Genomic DNA, 19,931 nt, shown 5'->3' on the forward strand with positions numbered 1-19,931 from the left:
GAGCACCGAATTCCAACACATTTATGTTTTGCTCAAGGACCGACAACAGGCCACTGGTATAAGCAAGAAGTAATTTCCACTACTTCATCATGATACGTGTATAATGTTCCATGCAATAATGTTACAGCTCAGCCAGAAGACTGTTTTGATCAAGGGGTGGCACTGCTTCCAGAAAAGCCTCATCTTTTAACTCTAGTATTTTTTTCTAGATACCATCTTTTGAAACACTCCCAAACTGGTAAGTATCCAGAGGAGAATAATCAGAACATTGAGGGGTTTCTGAATTTGCAATTTTACTAAAGCCTATTTAAATAAAAGTACAGGATATTCCTCCTTACCTTGATGCTGATTTTCTGTTTGAGTAGACCTAGTGACATAATTGATATAAAATTCAGCTGCTTTGTTCAAGTACTTATATAATAAATTGGCAGGCAGTCGAACATCATGGTTGTTAATTATTAGAGGAAGGACGTCACAAACTGTTGGAGGAGAAAAAGAAGAAATAAATTAATTAGGTTATCTACCCTAGAGTTCCAACAGATACAAAAGCTTTGAGAGTTCATTTGATGTAGTATCTAAAATATATAGGGGGAAAATCCCTGATGACTCATGTATTCAAAATGTGCAGAGAGACACCAGTAGCTGGAGTCAGGGAGGAAACACACGGGCAGTTCTACGCTGTGGGTGAGGGTGCAGTTCTTCCATTGAATTCAGATGCTTCTTTATTATTATGCTTTATACTTACATATACAGTTATCATATTCTTTCAGAGGTATCAGATCTTACATAACGGAAGTTTAGAAGTTGTTTAAAATGCTTTTTTTTTTTTTTTGAGACAGAGTCTCGCTCTGTCACCAGGCTGGAGTGCAGTGGCATGATCTCGGCTTACTGCAACATCCACCTCCCAGGTTCAAGCAATTCTCCTGCCTCAGCCTGCCTAGTAGCTGGGACTACAGGCATGCAACACCACGCCCAGCTAATTTTTGTAGTTTTAGTAGAGACAGGGTTTCACCATGTTGGCCAGGATGGTCTCGATCTCTTGACTTCGTGATCCACTCACCTCAGCCTCCCTAAGTGCTAGGATTACAGGCATGAGCCACCATGCCTAGCTAAAATGCTTTCTAAATTAAAAAAAGAACTTAAATGCCATAACACATAGAGCTCCTTTGCCTTCCATATATGAGCTTATCCCTGAACCAACACTTACCCCAGCATATTAACTTACCATAGAAGTAATAGAGAATACAATTTTCCTTACCAAATAATTTTCTAAAGCAGTTCACAGGAGATTCTTGTTCTTCAATAGTTTCAGCCTCTAACAGTGCCTCCCCAAGGCCAACCTATTTCAAAATTAATCATTTAAATGTGTTACAGCGTAAGTTGTCAGAACTATATGAAGTAATGGGTTCTTTTTTTTTTTTTTTTTGCTTATCACAGTTTGTGTAATCAAACTTATCTGAGAAACAAATAATCACATTTTAAAGACTAGAAAGTAAAAGAATGCACCAGCCACACACCCTAGAAGGCCAAATTCACCTGAACATCTGACCACTCTGTCTTGGTTATTCTCTTCAGAATTAGCAAAATTCTAATTAACGATTAACAAGAATTAACAAAATGTCTATAGAAATGTAAAGGAAGCACTGGAACTGGAGGCAGAGATTTTCTAAGAAATAAAGAAACTAGAGTTTATTCTCTACATGAAGATGTATCAATATAGACAAAACGTATCATGTTCAAGATAAGTTCTCAGGAGTAGCCAGTCATACAGTCTGGCATAGACTGGGCAGAAAGGTCAGAGTTTTAAGGCTACCTTACCATTGCTGATGCCCTAGCATAGTAGATAGTCCCTTACCCAAATCCACCAAGACATTGGTATCAGCTTCCTTGTGACCACACAGGGATGCCTCATAGGAGTGGAAAAGTGCAAAAGGTAACATCACACAGAAGGTTAAAGGTCACAGTTATGACCAGAAAGTGTGCTGGGCTGAACAGTGTCTCCCAAATTCATATCCCCCCAGAAACTCAGAATGTGACCTCATATATATCTTAACTTTTTTTTAAAAAAGTGCCCTTGGCTGGGTGCGGTGGCTCAAGCCTGTAATCCCAGCACTTTGGGAGGCCGAGACGGGTGGATCACGAGGTCAGGAGATCAAGACCATCCTGGCTAACACAGTAAAACCCCGGCTGTACTAAAAAAATAGAAAATAAAAACTAGCCGGGCGTGGTGGCGGGTGCCTATAGTCCCAGCTACTCTGGAGGCTGAGGCAGGAGAATGGCGTAAACCCGGGAGGCGGAGCTTGCAGTGAGCTGAGATCCGGCCACTGCACTCCAGCCTGGGCGACAGAGCAAGACTCCATCTCAAAAAAAAAAGTGCCCTTGTAGAAATAATTAATTAAGATGAGGTCATAGTGAATTAGAAAGGCCCTCAATCCAATGACTAGCGTCCTTATAACACGGCCATGTACACACATCTGTAATCCCAGCTACTCAGGAGGCTGAGGCATGAGAATTGCTTGAACCCAGGAGGCAGAGGCTGCAGTGAGCCAAGACCATGCCACTGCACTGCTGCCTGGGCAACAGAGCAAGACTCTGCCTCAAAAACAAACAAACAGACAAACAAAAAACAAAAAAAGGCCAGGCACAAAAGAAAGATCATGTGATGATGGAGGAGAAATTGGAGGAGTGATGCAGCTGTCAGCCAGGGAATGCCAAAGAGCACTGACAACCATAGAAGCCAGGGAGAGGTAAAGCAAGAGTCTTCCCCAGAGCCTTCAGAGGAAACATGGCTCTGCCAACACCTGGCTTTTACACTTCTAGCTTCCAGAATTGTGAGTCTTTCTGTTGTTTTAAGCTACCCAGTTTGTGGTACTTTGTTATGGCAACCCTCGCAGACTAACACAAGCAGGTATGGAAATGATTAACCAGGGCCAGATGCCAGAAAAACGGCATGGGAAAGAATAAGCCACAGAGTATGAACCAATCGAATGAATGGTTTGACTCCTGACACCTCACTGGCTATGGGAAGTTACTAAAACATGAAATGCTCAGTTTCATCATCTGTAAAGTGGGATACTATTTACTTCAGGGGGTTTAGGAAGATAGGAGATACCTAGCACTTACCCATGCACTTACCTAGCACTTACAAACCCATGCCTGCCAGTAGCACTCAATAATTATTATAGATGAAGGGCAGGAATAGAATGAAAACAGTCTCCATAGGGCAGAAGCACAGGAAAAACGCATCTGTTAAAAGACTACAAACTGTACCCTAAATTCAAAAGCACATTGTAGAATACAATGGAAAAAGATTACTTTTTACCATACGGATTGCAAATAAATAGTACTATCAGAGCTTGGTAACTTTTCTGATAAAACAGCTTCTCCTGGAAACTTATAAAATTTGGTAAAAAGAATGTCCGTTTAGCTTTACTAACAAAGAACCTTTTATTTCAGTTCAATCTTCACCAGTGCTCTTCAGAAACTTACGCTTTGTAGCTCCTCACCATACCGATGAATCTGTTGATGACCCATTGAATTTTATATTAAGAGAAGGGGAAGAATAAAATCTCACCCCATGTTGCACCACCGTTTCAGGGAAGCGCCTCAGAAGTAGAAGCAACATTTCTGATCGTTCTAACGTGTTGAAGCATTGTTCCGTGACCTTTAGTAACATTTCACACTGGACCCGACCAGGCAGAGTTTCAAATAAACCTGTACGAAACATATTTCACTGTTAAAAGTTTCTTGCGGACAGCAAAGACTGCAGCAAAAGTGCTGAGTAAGGCATTTTCATGTACAGAACAGTAAACACTACATGTGAAATCAATGTGGTTAAGTTTTACCTACAACCTGGCAGCCTTTTGGGGCCAATAGTATCTGGCACAGGATGTTTGTTGAATAATGGTAAAATATTTGGAAGACTGATCAAATTCAAAAAACAATGACGTATGTGAATGGTCACAAGAATGCCTGTTGCAGGCTGAGATAGAGAGCATGTGCTTTTTGAAGCTGAAATGACCTAAACATCTACTTCTATTTTACGCAGAATTTGAAATCTTTGATTGACGACAGCAACATGGAGAAGTTTAAAGAGGAAGCTTCTAAATTACTAAAAGCTTCTCTCCTGTTTTGTGGAGAACTGGTTAATCTATAGCTGCTATCTGGTTACTGTAAAACCTGTTAAAAATATATACAATTAATTCCTTGTCTCACTGACAAATCCATATCCTTTAAAGCAGCTTAAAGGGTTCTAAGCAAATCAAGGAACTGAGTGACATTATTATAGACTTTGGTTGCCAAGAATAAAACATACATATGGTTATCAATACCCCAGGTGTGACTTTTGTGTGTGTGAAATTACTATCTATGATTTGGTATTCCAGAAATGGTAACTTATACACCATTATTCTTACTTCTTAAGAATTGGGTTTGTTTGTCCTGTGAATCATTCCTTAATGCTGATGTAATAATGCTGATTTCTCTCCACACCACCGGCTGGTCTGGGAAATTCACAAACCTATTTTTAAAGTAAATACATTAAATTAAAATGTCAAAGTCTATACAGTATCCAAAAGAAAAAACATTAGCGTTTGGTGAAAAAGTTTCCTTTATTCCAAGTGAATGCTTAGACGTGCCAAAACAAACCAAAATAAAAATGTAAAAATAAGAATTACTTGATTTATAAAAATGAGAGTACTCACATAAGTCTTTAGTGGGATTTATAGGTGAAAAGACAAGTAACCATAATATAGAAAGAAATCCTAAAAGTCAACAAGAATAAAACAAACTATTCGAAAGAAAAAATAGGCAAAGGCAAATCACAGAATACACACAGCCAAAGAAAACAGTCGAAACAATACTGAATCTTAGTACGAGTAGTACATATTTTTTAAAAAAATAGCAAGATACCATTTTCTCCTATCACAGCGGTAGGAACTAAAAGGAGACTAATAATATCCAATGTTGGGAAGGGCATGGGAAAACACATTCTTTATATACCATTGGTGGTAATGTAGATTGGGATCACCCGTTTTGGAGAGTAATTTCATAGTGTATCAAACTTTCAAATGTGCATAACCTTTAACTATGAAAATGTCTTAGAATCTATTCCACAGAAAAACACCAAAATATGACTACAAAATTGTTGACACACTGAACACAATTTCAAATAATTTAAAACTATCTATTTAAATGTCTACCAAGAAAAGAGTGGCTATGAAATACTACATAGGCATGAAAAGGAATGAAGTGGATCTCCACATACTGATATGGGAAGGGATCCATTACAGTGAGTAAAGGAAGCATGCTGCAGAGCAAGGGTCGTATGGTCTCACTTTTGTCACCTCTTCCCCCCAAAAACCTATTTATGTATTATGTATATATGTATAGATAGACTGCCTACAAAACTTAATTCTGGTTGAGTTTAGGAGGCACTTTCACTTTTTTATCTCTATAAGAAGTAGTGTTTGAATTTTTGCAATGAGCACATATTCTTTCTAGAATAAATTATGGAACAGAAGTTTTAACAAGGATAAAACATAAGAATAACAATTAAACTCTTCTGCAAAAGCCATGTCAGCAATTTATGGCAGACCTGGACTCCTTACTAGGTTTGCTTTAGGTATCGAAGATGTAGATGAACTTGAAGATCTTCCCCCAACTCCCACTTCTGCAGACAGAAACAAAACCTCATGGAGAGATGCAGTGCAATAAAAGTGATGACAAGCGTCCCACTCACATGTCGTACAGCAGCCTCCCGGCGGTGGCGGTCCTCTCTGCATTCCGTTCGATGGTGTACATCTCATACTGCAACACACATCAGGTACCCTGGTCATTCACCCCTGACTGGAAGGCTCCCAGCTCATCCAGCATCTCTTATTGGCCCTCCCGCGGGAAGGGAGGCCCTGCGAGTGAAGCTCCGCCTGGTGACACACCGCCACATATATGGCAGCCTTGTCATTCGGCTTAGAGTGGGACCCTGGGGTTCACTTGCAATCTCAGGCTCCCAGGATTAAGTGGAATAATGTTTCCAAAGTCGCTGGCACTGAACAAACTGCTGCCATTATGATGAATGAACGAGCGAATGGCCTTTTGCTAGTGGCGATCATGTGCTGTCTAGGCCAGATTTGGGCAAGCAGGGCCCCAGGGACCCAAGCGCACCCGACCTCAAGCGGGGTCGGCCGTCTCTCAAGGGCTGGGAAGAGGGCTCCTGGAAGGTGTAGGAGCAAGGCGGGTGAAAGGTGTAGGAGCAAGGTGTAGGATGGGAGGGGAGAGAAGATGGAGTGGGAGGGGAGAAAAGAGGGGGCCGGGCAGGAGGCGGCTGCCTCCAGGCAGGCGCAGCTCTGGGCCCGGGCAGCCGGAACGCGCACCTCCCCGCAGGGCGGCCGCATGCACTGTCGGGACCTCACCTGGATGTTAAAGTCTGCGGGGTAGAGGCTGCGGGCCGTGATCAGCCACGCCTTGGCTGCCCACAGGTCCTGCGGCACCAACTCCCGGGCTCGCTGCACCAGGAACTCGCAGTCCCCCTGGGCCGACATGACGCGGGCGCTCTCCAGCCGCCAGCCCGAAGCGGCCGGAACGTCCGGCTCTGGACACTCAGCCGCCACGGAATCCACTGCCGCCACCGCGGGGGAGGCTACTGCGCATGTCTGGAGGCGCTCAGAGGCCCGCAGAGTGGATCGGGAAAGCTTTTCCGGGTTTTACGAGCCGTCGCCTCCCCTTGGCTCCCCGTTACCGCCCGGTCCCCTCCTCTTCTGAGAAGCCGGAGCATTTGAACCGCTTCCAGGTCACCTCCAAAATGCGGAGAAGTGGATTTTTATTCCTGCGGGCTGCAGCGTGACCCTGGTGAAGTCAGGGAGCATGCGCGGGAGCGGGCAGGCGCTAGGCCACTTCGCCATTTCCATCCTCTCTGGGGCTTGCTCAGTTTGGCGGGGGCAGGAGCGGGAGCGGGAGCGGGGGCGGGGGCGGGGGCGGGGGCGGGGGCGGGGGCGGGGCGGGGGCGGGGGCGGGGAGACGGGCGGTCCCGGGGGATGGGCGGTCCCTGGGCGTCCCCGCGGCGTGGAAGGCTGGGAAGAAGTTTGAGAGGAACAGCAGAGAGTGTGGGGGAGGCGGCGGAAAGCACTCACCACACGGGCCGGCCTGAAACGCCTTCCCCGGGGGGCGCTGCCTGCGACTCACTCCCCGGGCTTCGATTTACGCGAAAACTCCTGGGGCTGGTGAGGGTGATCGTGCAAAGCATCAGCTCGGGAGTTCCTTCTCTTTCCGAAATCCGTCCACGTTTTATTATTTCATCTTTATTCGCCGGTTTCTCCAACAAACGTTTATAGAGCAATGAAGTACTTGGAAAGCTCTTTGGTCGGTGCCGTCCGTGAGAGCTGCAAAGATGACTAAATCCCTGACCCAGCAAGGGTTTTTAAATGTTTGAAGTGTTCTGGACGTGAAACCCACAGAAAGATAACTACGCTATTATTATAATTATCTCCTCCAGCCAGGATCAATGTCTTTTTCACCAAAACTCCAGATTTGTTTTCCATCTAAGAGATGAAAAACACCTAAGAGATTCTCCCATTTAAGAGATTCTCCTGCTTCAGCCTCTTGAGTAGCAGGAATTACAAGCGTCCGCCACCACGCGCAAGCCCGGCTAATTTTTGTATTTTTAGTAGAGATGGGGTTTCACCCTGTTGACTTGGCTGGTCTGGAACTCCTGACCCCAGGTGATCCGCCCGCCTCCGGCTCCCAAAGTGCTGAAATTACAGGCATAAGCCACCGCGTTGGGCTTCAAAGCACTGTTTAATATCCCCTAATTATGCACAGAACAGCGTAACTGTATGATTATAGGCCAGGATTACTCAGTGATACCATTATTTGGGCCTTGTAGAATAGAAGAAGGTAGAAAATTGGATTTAAACAGAGAGCAGGATAATTTTGATCTTATAAAGTGTAGAGCATCAAAGCAGTTTGCTAGCTTGAATTTTAAAAATTATTTCATTGATGTTAATTATGAAGTGTAAGAATTTTTAAATGGTAAAAACGACTGATTTGGTCATTAAACTTTCTGATTTTGGTCTTTACCAAAAATAAAAAAACTCCACACTTGTTCCTGAGCCTAGTGTTCTGTGGAATAACAATTGTAAATTAAGGCTTTAAATTTAGAGGCTAAATAAGGAAATTCTGTTTTCGTTTGTTTGTTTGTTTTTGAGACAGAGTCTCGCTCTGAAATCCAGGCTGCCACTGACTGTGGGGGCTCGATCATGGATCACTGCAACCTTGACCTCCAAGGCTCAAGCCATCCTCCTGCCTCAACCTCTGGGGTAGCTGGGACTACAGGTATGTGCCATCACATCTGGCTAATTTAAAAATTTTTTTTAGAGACAGAGTCTCCCTATGTTGCCCAGACTGGTCTTGAACTCCTGGGCTCAAGTGATCCTCCTGCTTCAGCCTCCCAACGTGCTGGGATTACAGGCGTTGAGCCACTGCGCCCAGCTTCTGTATGTATTTTAGATGCCAACCTTGAGAGGGCCTCCAGACTTTTTGCCAGAATACAACGTCAGGTTTGTGGTTGTTTTGTGGTCAGCTTCTTGATTTTGAATGGTCGCCAGCTAAACATTTCTCCTACAGTGTCATGCTGGCATCTCAAAGTACGGAAGGGAGGTACCATAGCAAGTGAGTTTACATCTTTTGGCCTCCTTGCTGTGATCTTGATTCACTGGAGACTCGAGGCACCTAGCTCATGTTCTTCTCCATGACAACTCTTTTTTTTTTTTTTTTTCCTTTTTTTTTTTTTGAGATGGAGTTTTGCTCTTATTGCCCCAGTTAGAGTACAGTGGTGCAATCTCAGCTCACTGCATCCTCCGCCTTCCCGTTTCAAGTGATTCTTCTGCCTCAGCCTCCCAAGTCACTGGGATTACAGGTGCCCGCCACCATGCCCAGCTAATTTTTTTTTTTTTTGTATTTTTGGTAGAGTCAGGATTTCACCATGTTGGTCAGGCTGGTCTTGAGCTGCTGACCTCGTGATCTACCTGCCTTGGCCTTCCAAAGTGCTGGGATTACAGGCGTGAACCACCGTGCCAGCCCTTGACAACTTCTAAGTCACGTAAAATGCCCTCCATCCAGCACCCGGCTTCAATTTCCATGAGCTCAGTTCAGTGATTTGGATTAAACTCTACATTGCTTTTCACCTTCCACGTCAAAATCTTCAAACTCCAAGTTTCCTCACATAACCTCTTAACTTCCCTGCCCTCGACTCTCTCCTTGGTTCTTTTTAATAATTTCCTCCTTTCCCTTCTCCCTGATTTTACCTTCATGGGCCTCTATCCCTTGACACCTGCATTTTCCTCTGAGTGTGTCTGCCACCCTTTGGGCTTATTCCTCTCCCACTCATGCTAAACTCTGTGCTCAGACATTCAATATGTTCACGTCTTTGCCTTCTTATCCTGCCACTGTATCCACTTTTTTTTTTTTTTTTTTTGAGACAGAGTCTTGCTGTCTCGTCCAGGCTGGAGTGCAGTGGCACAATCTCAGCTCACTGCAACCGCCTCATCACCAGTTCAAGTCATTATTGGGCCTCAGCCTACCGAGTAGTTGAGATTACAGGTGCACGCCACCATGCCCAGCTAATTATTGTGTTTTTAGTACAGACAAATTTTTGCCGTGTTGGCCAGGCTGGTCTCAAACTCCTGGCCTCAAGCCATTCACCCTCCTCAGCATCCCAAACTGTTGGAATTACAGGTATGACCCACCGTGCCTGGCCCTTAAACTGCCAAGTTTGAGCACCACAGTGCTATTTATCTTTCAAGACTGTACATCTGATCATATATGTGTTTTTGTTTTGTTTTGTTTTGTTTTGTTTTTAAACAGTGTCTTTCTCTGTCATTCAGGCTGGAGTGTAGTGGCATGATCATGGCTCAACCTCCAGGCCCAAGCAATCCTCCCACCTCAGCCTCCCAAGTAGCTGGGACTACAGGCATGTGTCACCACACTTGGCTAATTTTTTTTATTTTTTGTAGCAATAGGGTCTCACAATGTTGCCTAGGCTGGTGGTCTTGAACTCCTAAGCTCAAGCAATCCTCCTGCCTAGGCCTCCCAAAGTGCTGGGATTACAGGTATGAGCCAGCACAATGGGCCCAGATAAGTATTTTTTTTTTTTTTTTTTTTTGAGAGGGAGTCTCACTCTGCCACCCAGGCTGAATTACAGTGGCGTGACCTCAGCTCACCGCAACCTCTGCCTCCCAGTCTCAAGCGATTTTCCTGCCTCAACCTCCCGAGTATCTGGGACTACAGGCTTGTACCACCACACCAGGCTAATTTTTGTATTTTTAGTAGAGACGGAGTTTGGCCATGTTGGACAGGCTGCTCTGGAACTGCTGACCTCAAGTGATCCGCTCACCTCAGCCTCCCAAAGTGCTGGGATTACAGGCATGAGCCAACACACCCGGCCGGTATATGTATTCTTAAAATCCCTTTAATAGTTTCCAATTGTGCTTCCATGGGGTTTGCAGCTAGCTCTCTGCCCCATCATTTGCTAGGAGCCTCTACCCAGAAATTTTCAGTTCTTCAATGTAGTATATTCTTTGTCATTAACACACATTCATGTGTACTATTTGCTAATATCACCTCTGTCCTGCCTAGAACACTGCCCCCTGCTGGCCTCATGGGCTAACTGAGTTTCAGATAACGCTTCTCAGGGAAACCTATTCTGCCCCCACCCTCCTCTGTTCCCCAGTCCTTATGCTGTTTCATAACTGACAGTTTACCAGACAGTTAACTCCATCAGGACATGGACCTGACCTGTCTTTTATGCTGTGACTTTCCCAGCCCCTAAAACATGCCTGACACTTATTGATAGTAGGCTGGCAATTTAGCCTAAAAATTTAGGTGAATTTTAAATGTCTTGACCCTTTGCCTACAAATTTACATAAAGCCTCTAATTTTATACCAATTTCATCCTGTCTAGTTTCAAGGGATAAAGAGTCCCTTTTGTTCAAGGCCAAAATCCTCACCTGTGCTTCTAATCTCATACCCTTGGCTTCCTTAGAGAATCTGTTATCAGTTATCACTACTCTATAGTTTCTATTTCTCCTGGTACCTTCCAGTAGAGTATGTGTTTGCGTTGGATTACTGCTGTTTCCCATTGACTACAGTAGATGTCGTGTGCCCTGCTCAGATCGCCTTTGCTGGGCAGTACAACCACTCTTTACTGCTGTCAGTATTGACTGCTAACTGCTCACAACTGCTCCCTTCTGTAGAGACCTGCCCTTAGCTTCCTGGACGAGTTAGCCACTCCCAAGGGGGTGATACACAGTAAAAAGATTAGTGACCCTGCTTCAAAGGGGGCAAATGTGTGACATAATTTGTATTTCAAAGTCCTCTCTGGTGGATGGGGCCAAGGCTGGATCTGAGACCACACACATGCTCGGCTCTTTCCTCTTCTCTACTCTTCTTCCCTGCTTTGTAGGTTTTTCTTGACAAGCATTTTCTCAATAAATCATGTGCTCCCAGATCCCTGTCTCAGGCACTTCTAGGAAGCCCAAACGAAGATGATAGTTATTACTGGACAGACGTGAGGTGCTTCCATGAATCCTCTTATGTTCCAGATATAGTCGCTCCTGCATCGCTCATGTAACAGCAGCTATTTCCCCTTAGTTATCGGGATCAATCGTCTGACCAATAAAGTAACCCCTTTCTTTTGCACCTGTTAGTTCCATAGTATAAGAAGCCCAGGGCCAGGCGCGGTGGCTTACGCCTGTAATCTCAGCACTTTGGAGACTGAGGCAGTTAGATCATGAGGTCAGGAGATCAAGACTATCCTGGCTAGCATGGAGAAACCCCATCTCTACTAAAAATACAAAAAATTAGCCACACATGGTGGCACACACCTGTAGTCCCAGGTACTTGGGAGGCTGAGGCAGGAGAATCGCTTGAACCCAGGAGGCAGAGGTTGCAGTGAGCTGAGATTGCACCACTGCACTCCAGCCTGGGCAACAGAGCGAGACTCCGTCTCAAACAAAAAAACAAACAAACAAACAAGAAAAAGGAAGCCCAGATGCTCAGGAGGCAGTTTCACTTCCAATTCAATAGAACCAGGACTGTGAGTCAATTAAACCTCTTTCTTTTGTAAGTTACCCACTCTTGGGCAGTTCTTTCCAGCAGTGTAAAAATGGACTAATACAAGCTCCTATTTTATTAGTCAGGGAACGGATGCGAGGATTCTTTTTGCTGGTTGTGAAATGTATCTGTGGGGAAACAATCACAGGATAATTTCCTGTGAGTATCATCGGACCCACTGTCAGATGGGCTTGGACCAAAACACACTTATCACCTGACCAGTAGGTGAATGTGGTCAAAAGTAATTCAGAGTCAGTATCTAATAACACCAGGAGGCCTGGGTTTTCCATTCCTTTAATGGCCAGTCACCATGTTAAATGGCTGGAGGTCCCTCTGTGGAAGGCTTTGAGGATGATGTATGGTATGAAATTGTGATTGAGTTGCAGAGTCCTTCCTAAAAGGAATCTAACCTCCACCTCGGCTAAGGAAGTCTGGATGTATGAACTGACTTCAGTCTGGGAATCGGGTTTTTGCCACAGAGGTCACTCAAGTCAGATTTCTGCTCACTTGGCTTTGACTTTCTCTGATGTTATAAATCAAGTCATAAATCGGTAGGTTGCCCATCTATTGTATTCCTAGGACCTTTATGATCCATTAGCTACTGCTGCCAACTCTGAGAGCCAAAATGCTCTAGTTGCCACTGTATCCCTGTGACCTATTAGGGTTATTGCCTCTGATGCTCAAATGCTGCCACCTGACTTCTACTGTGCAGGAATCCTATTTATCCCATTGAAATCAGGAAGCCCAGTTCTATTGCAGTATCTCGTGCCAGCATCTCTGGCCCGTAGAGGATAGCCAACATAAAAACTTTTATGGATGTTGATGCTTCCTTCAGTAATACATTTCTGGGCCCTCCTGGTGTGTAGGGTAGGGTTTGGCTGAGCAGACTGCAGATAATGAATTCCCTCCAACATTTCCATCTCATTAAGCCACGGATATGGTTTGGCTCCGTGTCCCCACCCAAACCTCACCTCAAATTGCAAGTTCCGTAATCCCCATGTGTCAAAGGAGGGACCTGGCAGGAGGTGATTGGATTGTGGGGTCCGTTTCCCCCATGCTGTTCTCATGATGAGTGTGTTCTCACAAGATCTGATGGTTTTATAGGTGTTTGACAGTTCCTCCTACTCTCTCTCTCTCTCTCTCTCTCCTGCTACCTTGTAAGACATGCCTGCTTCCCCTTCCGCCGTGATTGTAAGTTTCCTGAGGCCTCCCCAGGCTTGTGGAACTGTGAGTCAATTAAACCTCTTTTATAAATTACCCAGTCTCGGGCATTTCTTTATAGCAGTGTGAGAACTGACTAGCACAGCCACCATACTCGTTTCTGTAAAGTATGCTAGGAAAATTCCAGCATCTGAGTCTAGGCCATGTTTCAGCCTGGCTTGGAGCCATTTGTACTCAATACTCATTTCAGAATCAAGGCAAGAGAGAGATCTGCAATTATTGTAACACATTCAATAGAATTCATAGTGTTTGTGGCAAGTAGGGGTGCTGTGTGGAACCTCTGCAAAGGTCTAATAGGAGAATCACACTGTAAGCCCAAAGAGTTTGAGAACAAAAGCATGACCATGTGAAAAGCAGTTTCATGACTGGGCATGGTGTCTCATGCCTGTAATCTCAGCACTTTGGGAGGCCAAAGTGGAAGGATTGCTTGAGGCCAGGAGTTTGAAAGCAGCCTGGGCAACATAGCAAGACCCATCTCTACAAAAAAAAAAAATTTAAATTAGCTAGATACAGTAGCATGCACTTGTAAGCCCAGTTACTTGGGAGGCTGAGGGAGGAGGCTTGCCTGGGAGTTCAAGGTTGCAGTGAGCTATAATCATGCAACTGCACTCTAGCCTGGGTAATAGAGCAAGACCTTGTCTCAAACAAACAAAAAACAGTTCCTAGATTGCTACTGGACATATCAAATCTGGAATTCCTGGAAAATGCACTCATACTGATAAATTTGGCCCTAATTTTATAATTTGTCCCATTTGATCAATACCCTTATTGTCAATTCCAAGGGCCCTATTAATACAGGTTAGCAGAATCCTGCAACTAACTTGGCATACCTGTACCTCTTCCTGGAATAGGTTTTATACTTTGCTCGCTGGGCTATACAGGAATTTCTTTTACTTTTTTTAAAAAAAACAAACAAAACAAAACATTTTACTTGGAAATAATTTCAAACTTACAGGAAATCTCCATGAATAAAAATTGTATAAAAAATATATACTTGTTATGAATTTAATCATGTCCGCCTCAAAGCAGACAGGTTGAAGTCTAAACCCATCGTATCTCTGAATGTAAACTTATTCGGAAATAGGATTTTTGCAGAATTAAACAGATGTTTGAGTTGAAGTCATTAGTGTGGGCCCTAATCTGATGTGTCCTTTTTCAAAGGGGAAATTTGGACACAGAGACAGGCCAAATGCCATGTGAATATAAAGAGAAATCAATGTGACATGTCTGTAAGTCAAGGAACCCCAAAGACTGCTAGGAAAGAAGCATGGAACAGATTCTCTCCCACAGCCTTCAGAAGGAATCTTCCTTGCCAGTGCCTTGATCTCAGACTTCTACCCTGCAGAACATAGACAAAAAATTTATATTGTGTAAGCCACCTAGTTCATACTATTTTGTTATGGTAGCCCTAGCAAACAAACAAATATATATCCTTTCCCTGAATTCACTTATTATTACCATTTAATTTCATTTGCTTTATTATTTGTGCAAAGGCTCTCTCTCTCTCTCTCCATAAATATGTATGTATGTATAATATTTATACTGAATAATTTGAGAATAAATTTTATACATCATAGCTCTTTACTCCTAAACATTTCAGCGTATATTTTATAAGAAAATTGTTATATATATATTTATTTATATATATATGACTCTTATATGGCTCCTGCTCCACTACCTTTCACTAATTTTATCTTTGATTTTACTAATTTATCTTTATACATTGTATACTCCAAAACACAAATTAATGATTTTATGCATTTGTCTTTTAAATCATGTGGAAATAAAAATTGGCCTTGCAAACTAAAGTTATAATAATACTGGCTTTACAACTAACCAGATATATATATATATAGTTTGTTTGTTGTTTGTTTATTTTTTTGAGACAGAATCTTACTCTGTCACCCAGGCTGGAGTGCAGTGGCATGATCTTGGCTCACTGCAACCTGCACTTCCTGGGTTAATGTGATTCTCCTGCCTCAGCCTCCCAAATATCTGGGAGTACAGACATCTACCACCACACCCAGCTAATTTTTGTGTTTTATAGAGATGGGGTTTTGCCATGTTGGCCAGGTTGGTCTCAACCTGGCCTCAAGTGACCCACCCGCCTTGGCCTCTCAAAGTACTGGGATTACAGGTATGAACAACTGTGGCCAGCCGAAAATGGGTATTCTACATAGCCACGATATAATTATCAATTTCAGTAAATTTAACCTTAATAAAATCGTTTCACCAATCTAACATCTCTATTCCAATATTTTAATTGACCAATAATGTCTTTTACAGCATTTCCTCCTCTAGTGGAGTCCAGTCTTGGATCAGGTATTGCATTCACTTTTCCTTTAGTGTTTTTTGGTCTAGATCATTTCCACAGCACCCCCCTTTTTTTTGGCTTTTATGACTTTGATATTTTTGGAGAATGTAGTTTCACTTCATTTTCTTTTAAATAGAACGTTCTTCATTCTGGGCTTGTTCAATTCTTCCTTATTGTTAGATTCATTTGTGCATTCCTAGCTGGAATACCATATATTTGATACGTTCTTCTCAGGGTATCATATCTGAAGGTATACAATGTCTATTTGCCCATCATTGACAACGTTTATTTTGTTCACTTGTTCAAGGTGCTGTCTGATTTCTGCATTGTATAATTACTATTTTTACCCTTGCAACACTAAGCAAACTATGGGAACACATTGTAAGTCCATACAAATACTCTGTCTTATAATTTATCTCTTTTTATATGCCTGGAGACAGTGAGGGATGATTAGGTGAATTTTGCAGAATAAGTATCCTCAGCCACTTACAGCCTAGCAGCAGAGATAAGAAGTTCCTTGGAGGCCATGATAGAAGCTTTCTGATTTCAACCCATGCCTTGGTTGAAAGTTCAAGACACCAAGCTTATCTTTTTCAAAGCTGCCAATCTACTTACTGTTTGTCATACTGATTAAATAAGATTTCCCACGTCTTTTCTCCCCACTCTACTCCATTTCATGCCATGGCATGCCGTAATTTGAAATTATGCCTTTTTAACTTCAATTACATGGAAACACTCCGCTCTTATATGGCTCCTGCTCCACCACCTTTCACTAATTTTATCTTTGATTTCACTAATTTATCTTTATACATTGTATACTCCAAAACATAGATTAATGATTTTTTTATGCATTTGTCTTTTAAATCATGTGGAAATAAAAATTGGCCTTGCAAACTAAAGTTACAATAATACTGACTTTACAACTAACCAGATATTTATCTTTCCCAGAGATCTTTATTCCTTTATGTGTCTTCAAGTTACTGTCTTTTGTTCTTTCACCTTAACCTCAAGTATTACCTTTGGCATTTATTTCAGGGCATATCTAATGGTAGTGAATGCCCTCAGTTTTTGTTTATCCAGGAATGTCTTAATTTCTCCCTCATTTTTGAAGGACAGTTTTGCCTGACATAGAATTCTGGGTTGACACTTATTTTTCTTTCAACACTTTGAATATACCAACCCACTACTTTCTGGTTTCCAAGGTTTTTAATGACAAATCTGTTGGTCATTTTATTGAGAATTCAGAATTGTATTGGATGAATTATTTGTTTTTTGCTGCTTTTAAGATTTTTTGTCTTTGGCTTTTGACTGATTATAATGCATTTTTGTGTAGGTCTCTGAGTTTATCCAACTTGGAGTTAGTTGAACTTTTTAGATTTGTGGATTCACATACTACATCAAAGTTTTCGGCCATTATTTCTTGACATAATCTCTTTCTCCCTTTCTCTGTTTCTCTCTTCCATTTCTGCAATTTCCACAACGTATGTGCTTGTCCACCTGATGTAGTCCCTCAAGTTCCTTGGGCTCTGTTCACTTTTCTTCCGTTTTTTTCCTTTCTTTTCCCCAGAGGCAATAATTCATTTCTCCTACATTCAAGTTTGTTGATTATTTCTTCTGCCTGCTCTAGTCTGCTTGAAAATTCCTCTAGTGAATTTTCTATTCCTGTTATAATTTTCAGTTAGAGAATTTCTTTTTTGTTCTGCTTTGTTTTTTTGATATCTCATTGATATTTCCATACATATTTCTAAGACTTTGTCCACATCTTCCTTTAGCTCTTTGAGCATCTTTAAGACAGCTGTTTTATTAAAGTGTTTTTCTGAACTTCCTCAGGGATGGTTTCAGTCTATTTCTTTTACCTTTGAATAGGCTACACTTTCTAGTTTCTTTTTATGTCTTTTATTATAAGTTTTCATTGAAAACTGCATATTTGGATTTTATAATTTGGTGACTCTGAAAAACAGATTTTTCTCCTTTTTGGTTTTCTTTTGTTTGTTTTTGTTTGCTGTTTTTAAATTTTTTTTTTCAGTGGAGTATTACCCTCTGTGTGATATCAGCCTGAGATGTAAACTCAAGGTCTTCTCACATCTTATCTGAGCCTATGTCTCAGGCACGTTTGGTGACTTTCTATATTCCCACAAATATGCAGTTGCTTTTGAATGTCCAATCTTAAATATCTGGCTTCCAAAGGTAGAAAAAGGGGGAAATAAATGAGAAAAAAAAAGGCATTGTCTTTGTCAAACAGAATTTATGGAAGGCCATTATTTGGACTAAGCTTCTGCTCTAGTTCCCAGCAGACCTGACCAAACCTAAATGAATTCACTCATGCTAAGTGCCACATAATCAAACTGAACTTTGAAAAAGGCCACTTTCCCACGAAACAGAATATTCACAGCAATGAGTTGTGTTGAGCCAGCATAATAAGAAAGTTCCTTCTAAACCCTATAAGGAAAATAATTTGGAAATTGATGCAGGATATTTCCTTGACCCCTTTGTGGGACTTGCAATAGGGGTGCCCCATTTACTCCGGCTGCCACGCTCAACTCCTTGTGGGAAGGAGCACATGAGCAAATGTGCGTAGGAACTGGCTGGCTGCTTTGGCGCCAGCAGGAGCAAACTCCATGCAGGCCTGCAGCAGCATCCAGATGGGAGTGCCTGTGACCCCAAAACCCCAGAGAGTATGTTACAGTGCTCTCTTAACTCCACCATCTGAGGACAGCAGAGTGCTATCAGCTCAGTGGTCCCTTTGCCTCATTGCATGTGGCGGCCGCCCTCCACCAGTGAGAGCAAAGGGCCAGTGTGGCAGCCTCTTTTGAGACCTGCACTTGGTGGATCCCGCACTCTTGTCCAGTGCCCAAGAAGAATGAGGTCACATGGACACCTGAAGGCCGGTGAATGCAAAGATTTTTATTGAGCGACGAAAGTGGCTCTCAGCAGAGAAGGGAGCTGGAAAGAGGATGGGAAGGGCAGGTCGCTGTCCCCTGGAGTCAAGTTGACTTTTTACCTCTCTCCTCAGAAGTCAGGTTGACTCTCTTCGATGTCCAGCCACTTCTCTGAAGTCAAGTCACCTCTCCCTGACATCCAGCCATTTTTTCTCTTTGCCAGCTGAGTCTGGGGTCTTTGTAGCCACAGGATGGGGGGCAGGGCAGGCCATAGGTAGTTTTGGAAAAGGCAACATTCAGTTGGTAAAAAGACACTATTTAGAAAGAACCAATCAGGAGACAGCAGGAAAATGGGTACAGAAGTTCTCACTTTGGGCCACAGGTTTCAGGCTTTTCAGCTTGAAGGTGGAGTTTCACTGGGGACCCACCCTTGTCTTCCTAGAGTTTCTCTGCTTTCTGCCTCTATCAAAGTGACCAGTATGCTTTTTTGTTTTTTTTTGTTTTTGTTTTTGGTTTTTTTTGAAACAGAGTCTTACCCTGTTGCCCAGGCTGTAGTGCAGCGGCATGATCTTGGTTCACTGAAACTTCCACCTCCTGGGTTCAAGTGATTCTTGTGCCTTAGCTTCCCAAGTAGCTAGGATGACAGGTGTGTGCATTTTTGTATTTTTAGTAGAGACAGGGTTTTGCTATATTGGTCAGGCTGGTCTCAAACCCCTGGCCTCAAATGGTCCACCTGTGTCGGACTTCCAGAGTGCTAGGAGGACAGGCGTGAGTCACCATGCCCTGCTCAGTCTGCTTTTTGTTCCTTGCTTTTGCTTTTAGCCCTTTTCTACTTATAAAGCCAAGTCTCTCTGCTGAGCTCATTAGAGCATTTATTCTATTTTGTGGAATGAAATGCTTCCTGATTCTAGAGTCACAAATATAAGCCAACGAGATCTTTTACTCTGTAATTTTTGTCTTTTAACATCTCTTTAAATTTGCTGGTAGCCACTTTGGCTTGAGTGGTATTAAACAATGGCAGTGGGAGTTGGCAACAGTGGTTGCCTGCCTCTGTGTCTGCTTCTCTGTAGTCAGAAGGACCAGTCATGATCAGAACACAGATCCCCAACATTTGGAGAACAAAGTCCTTATTGCCCACTCTGTATCCTAAAAGCCACTCTAGGCACCCTAACACAGCTGCCTGCCACAGGGCTGGGGGTGGGAAGATGCAAAGTTGCTACTGCACTAGGCTGAAATTGGTCAAAATTAACCACACCTTCGCATGGAAACTGCAAGCCTTTGAGTGGACTGTAGAATTCCCAAATAGTTGCATCAGACAGATTCTGCCAGTACAATCGTCGTCTGCTTCAAGAGACAGATCCATGGTGCTTCCTTCCCTGCCACCTCCCTGACATTCCAAGCTTATTTAAACT

The 19,931-nt window shown here is 42.9% G+C and overlaps 2 protein-coding genes across 6 annotated transcripts in view; both read right to left on the bottom strand.

Annotated features, from left to right (window-relative positions):
- INTS10 (integrator complex subunit 10) overlaps nt 1-6,928 on the bottom strand; it is a 35,304-nt gene extending 28,376 nt beyond the window's left edge. For all 5 annotated transcript variants that reach the window (XM_050801845.1, XM_050801843.1, XM_050801844.1 and 2 more), the window contains exons 1-6: nt 6,411-6,928; nt 5,741-5,808; nt 4,416-4,519; nt 3,575-3,714; nt 1,259-1,340; nt 339-479 (exon numbers count right to left, since the gene is read on the bottom strand). In XM_050801845.1, coding sequence (XP_050657802.1) covers nt 339-479; nt 1,259-1,340; nt 3,575-3,714; nt 4,416-4,519; nt 5,741-5,808; nt 6,411-6,539 — 664 coding nt within the window. In that variant the 5' untranslated portion in view covers nt 6,540-6,928. The remainder of the gene's footprint in view (nt 1-338; nt 480-1,258; nt 1,341-3,574; nt 3,715-4,415; nt 4,520-5,740; nt 5,809-6,410) is intronic.
- Nucleotides 1-19,931, bottom strand: part of ATP6V1B2 (ATPase H+ transporting V1 subunit B2) — a 531,364-nt gene that overhangs the window by 376,468 nt on the left and 134,965 nt on the right. The window lies entirely within an intron of this gene.

Source organism: Macaca thibetana, chromosome 8 (assembly GCF_024542745.1).
Source record: "Macaca thibetana thibetana isolate TM-01 chromosome 8, ASM2454274v1, whole genome shotgun sequence".
In the NCBI taxonomy this organism is placed as follows: Eukaryota; Metazoa; Chordata; class Mammalia; order Primates; family Cercopithecidae; genus Macaca; species Macaca thibetana.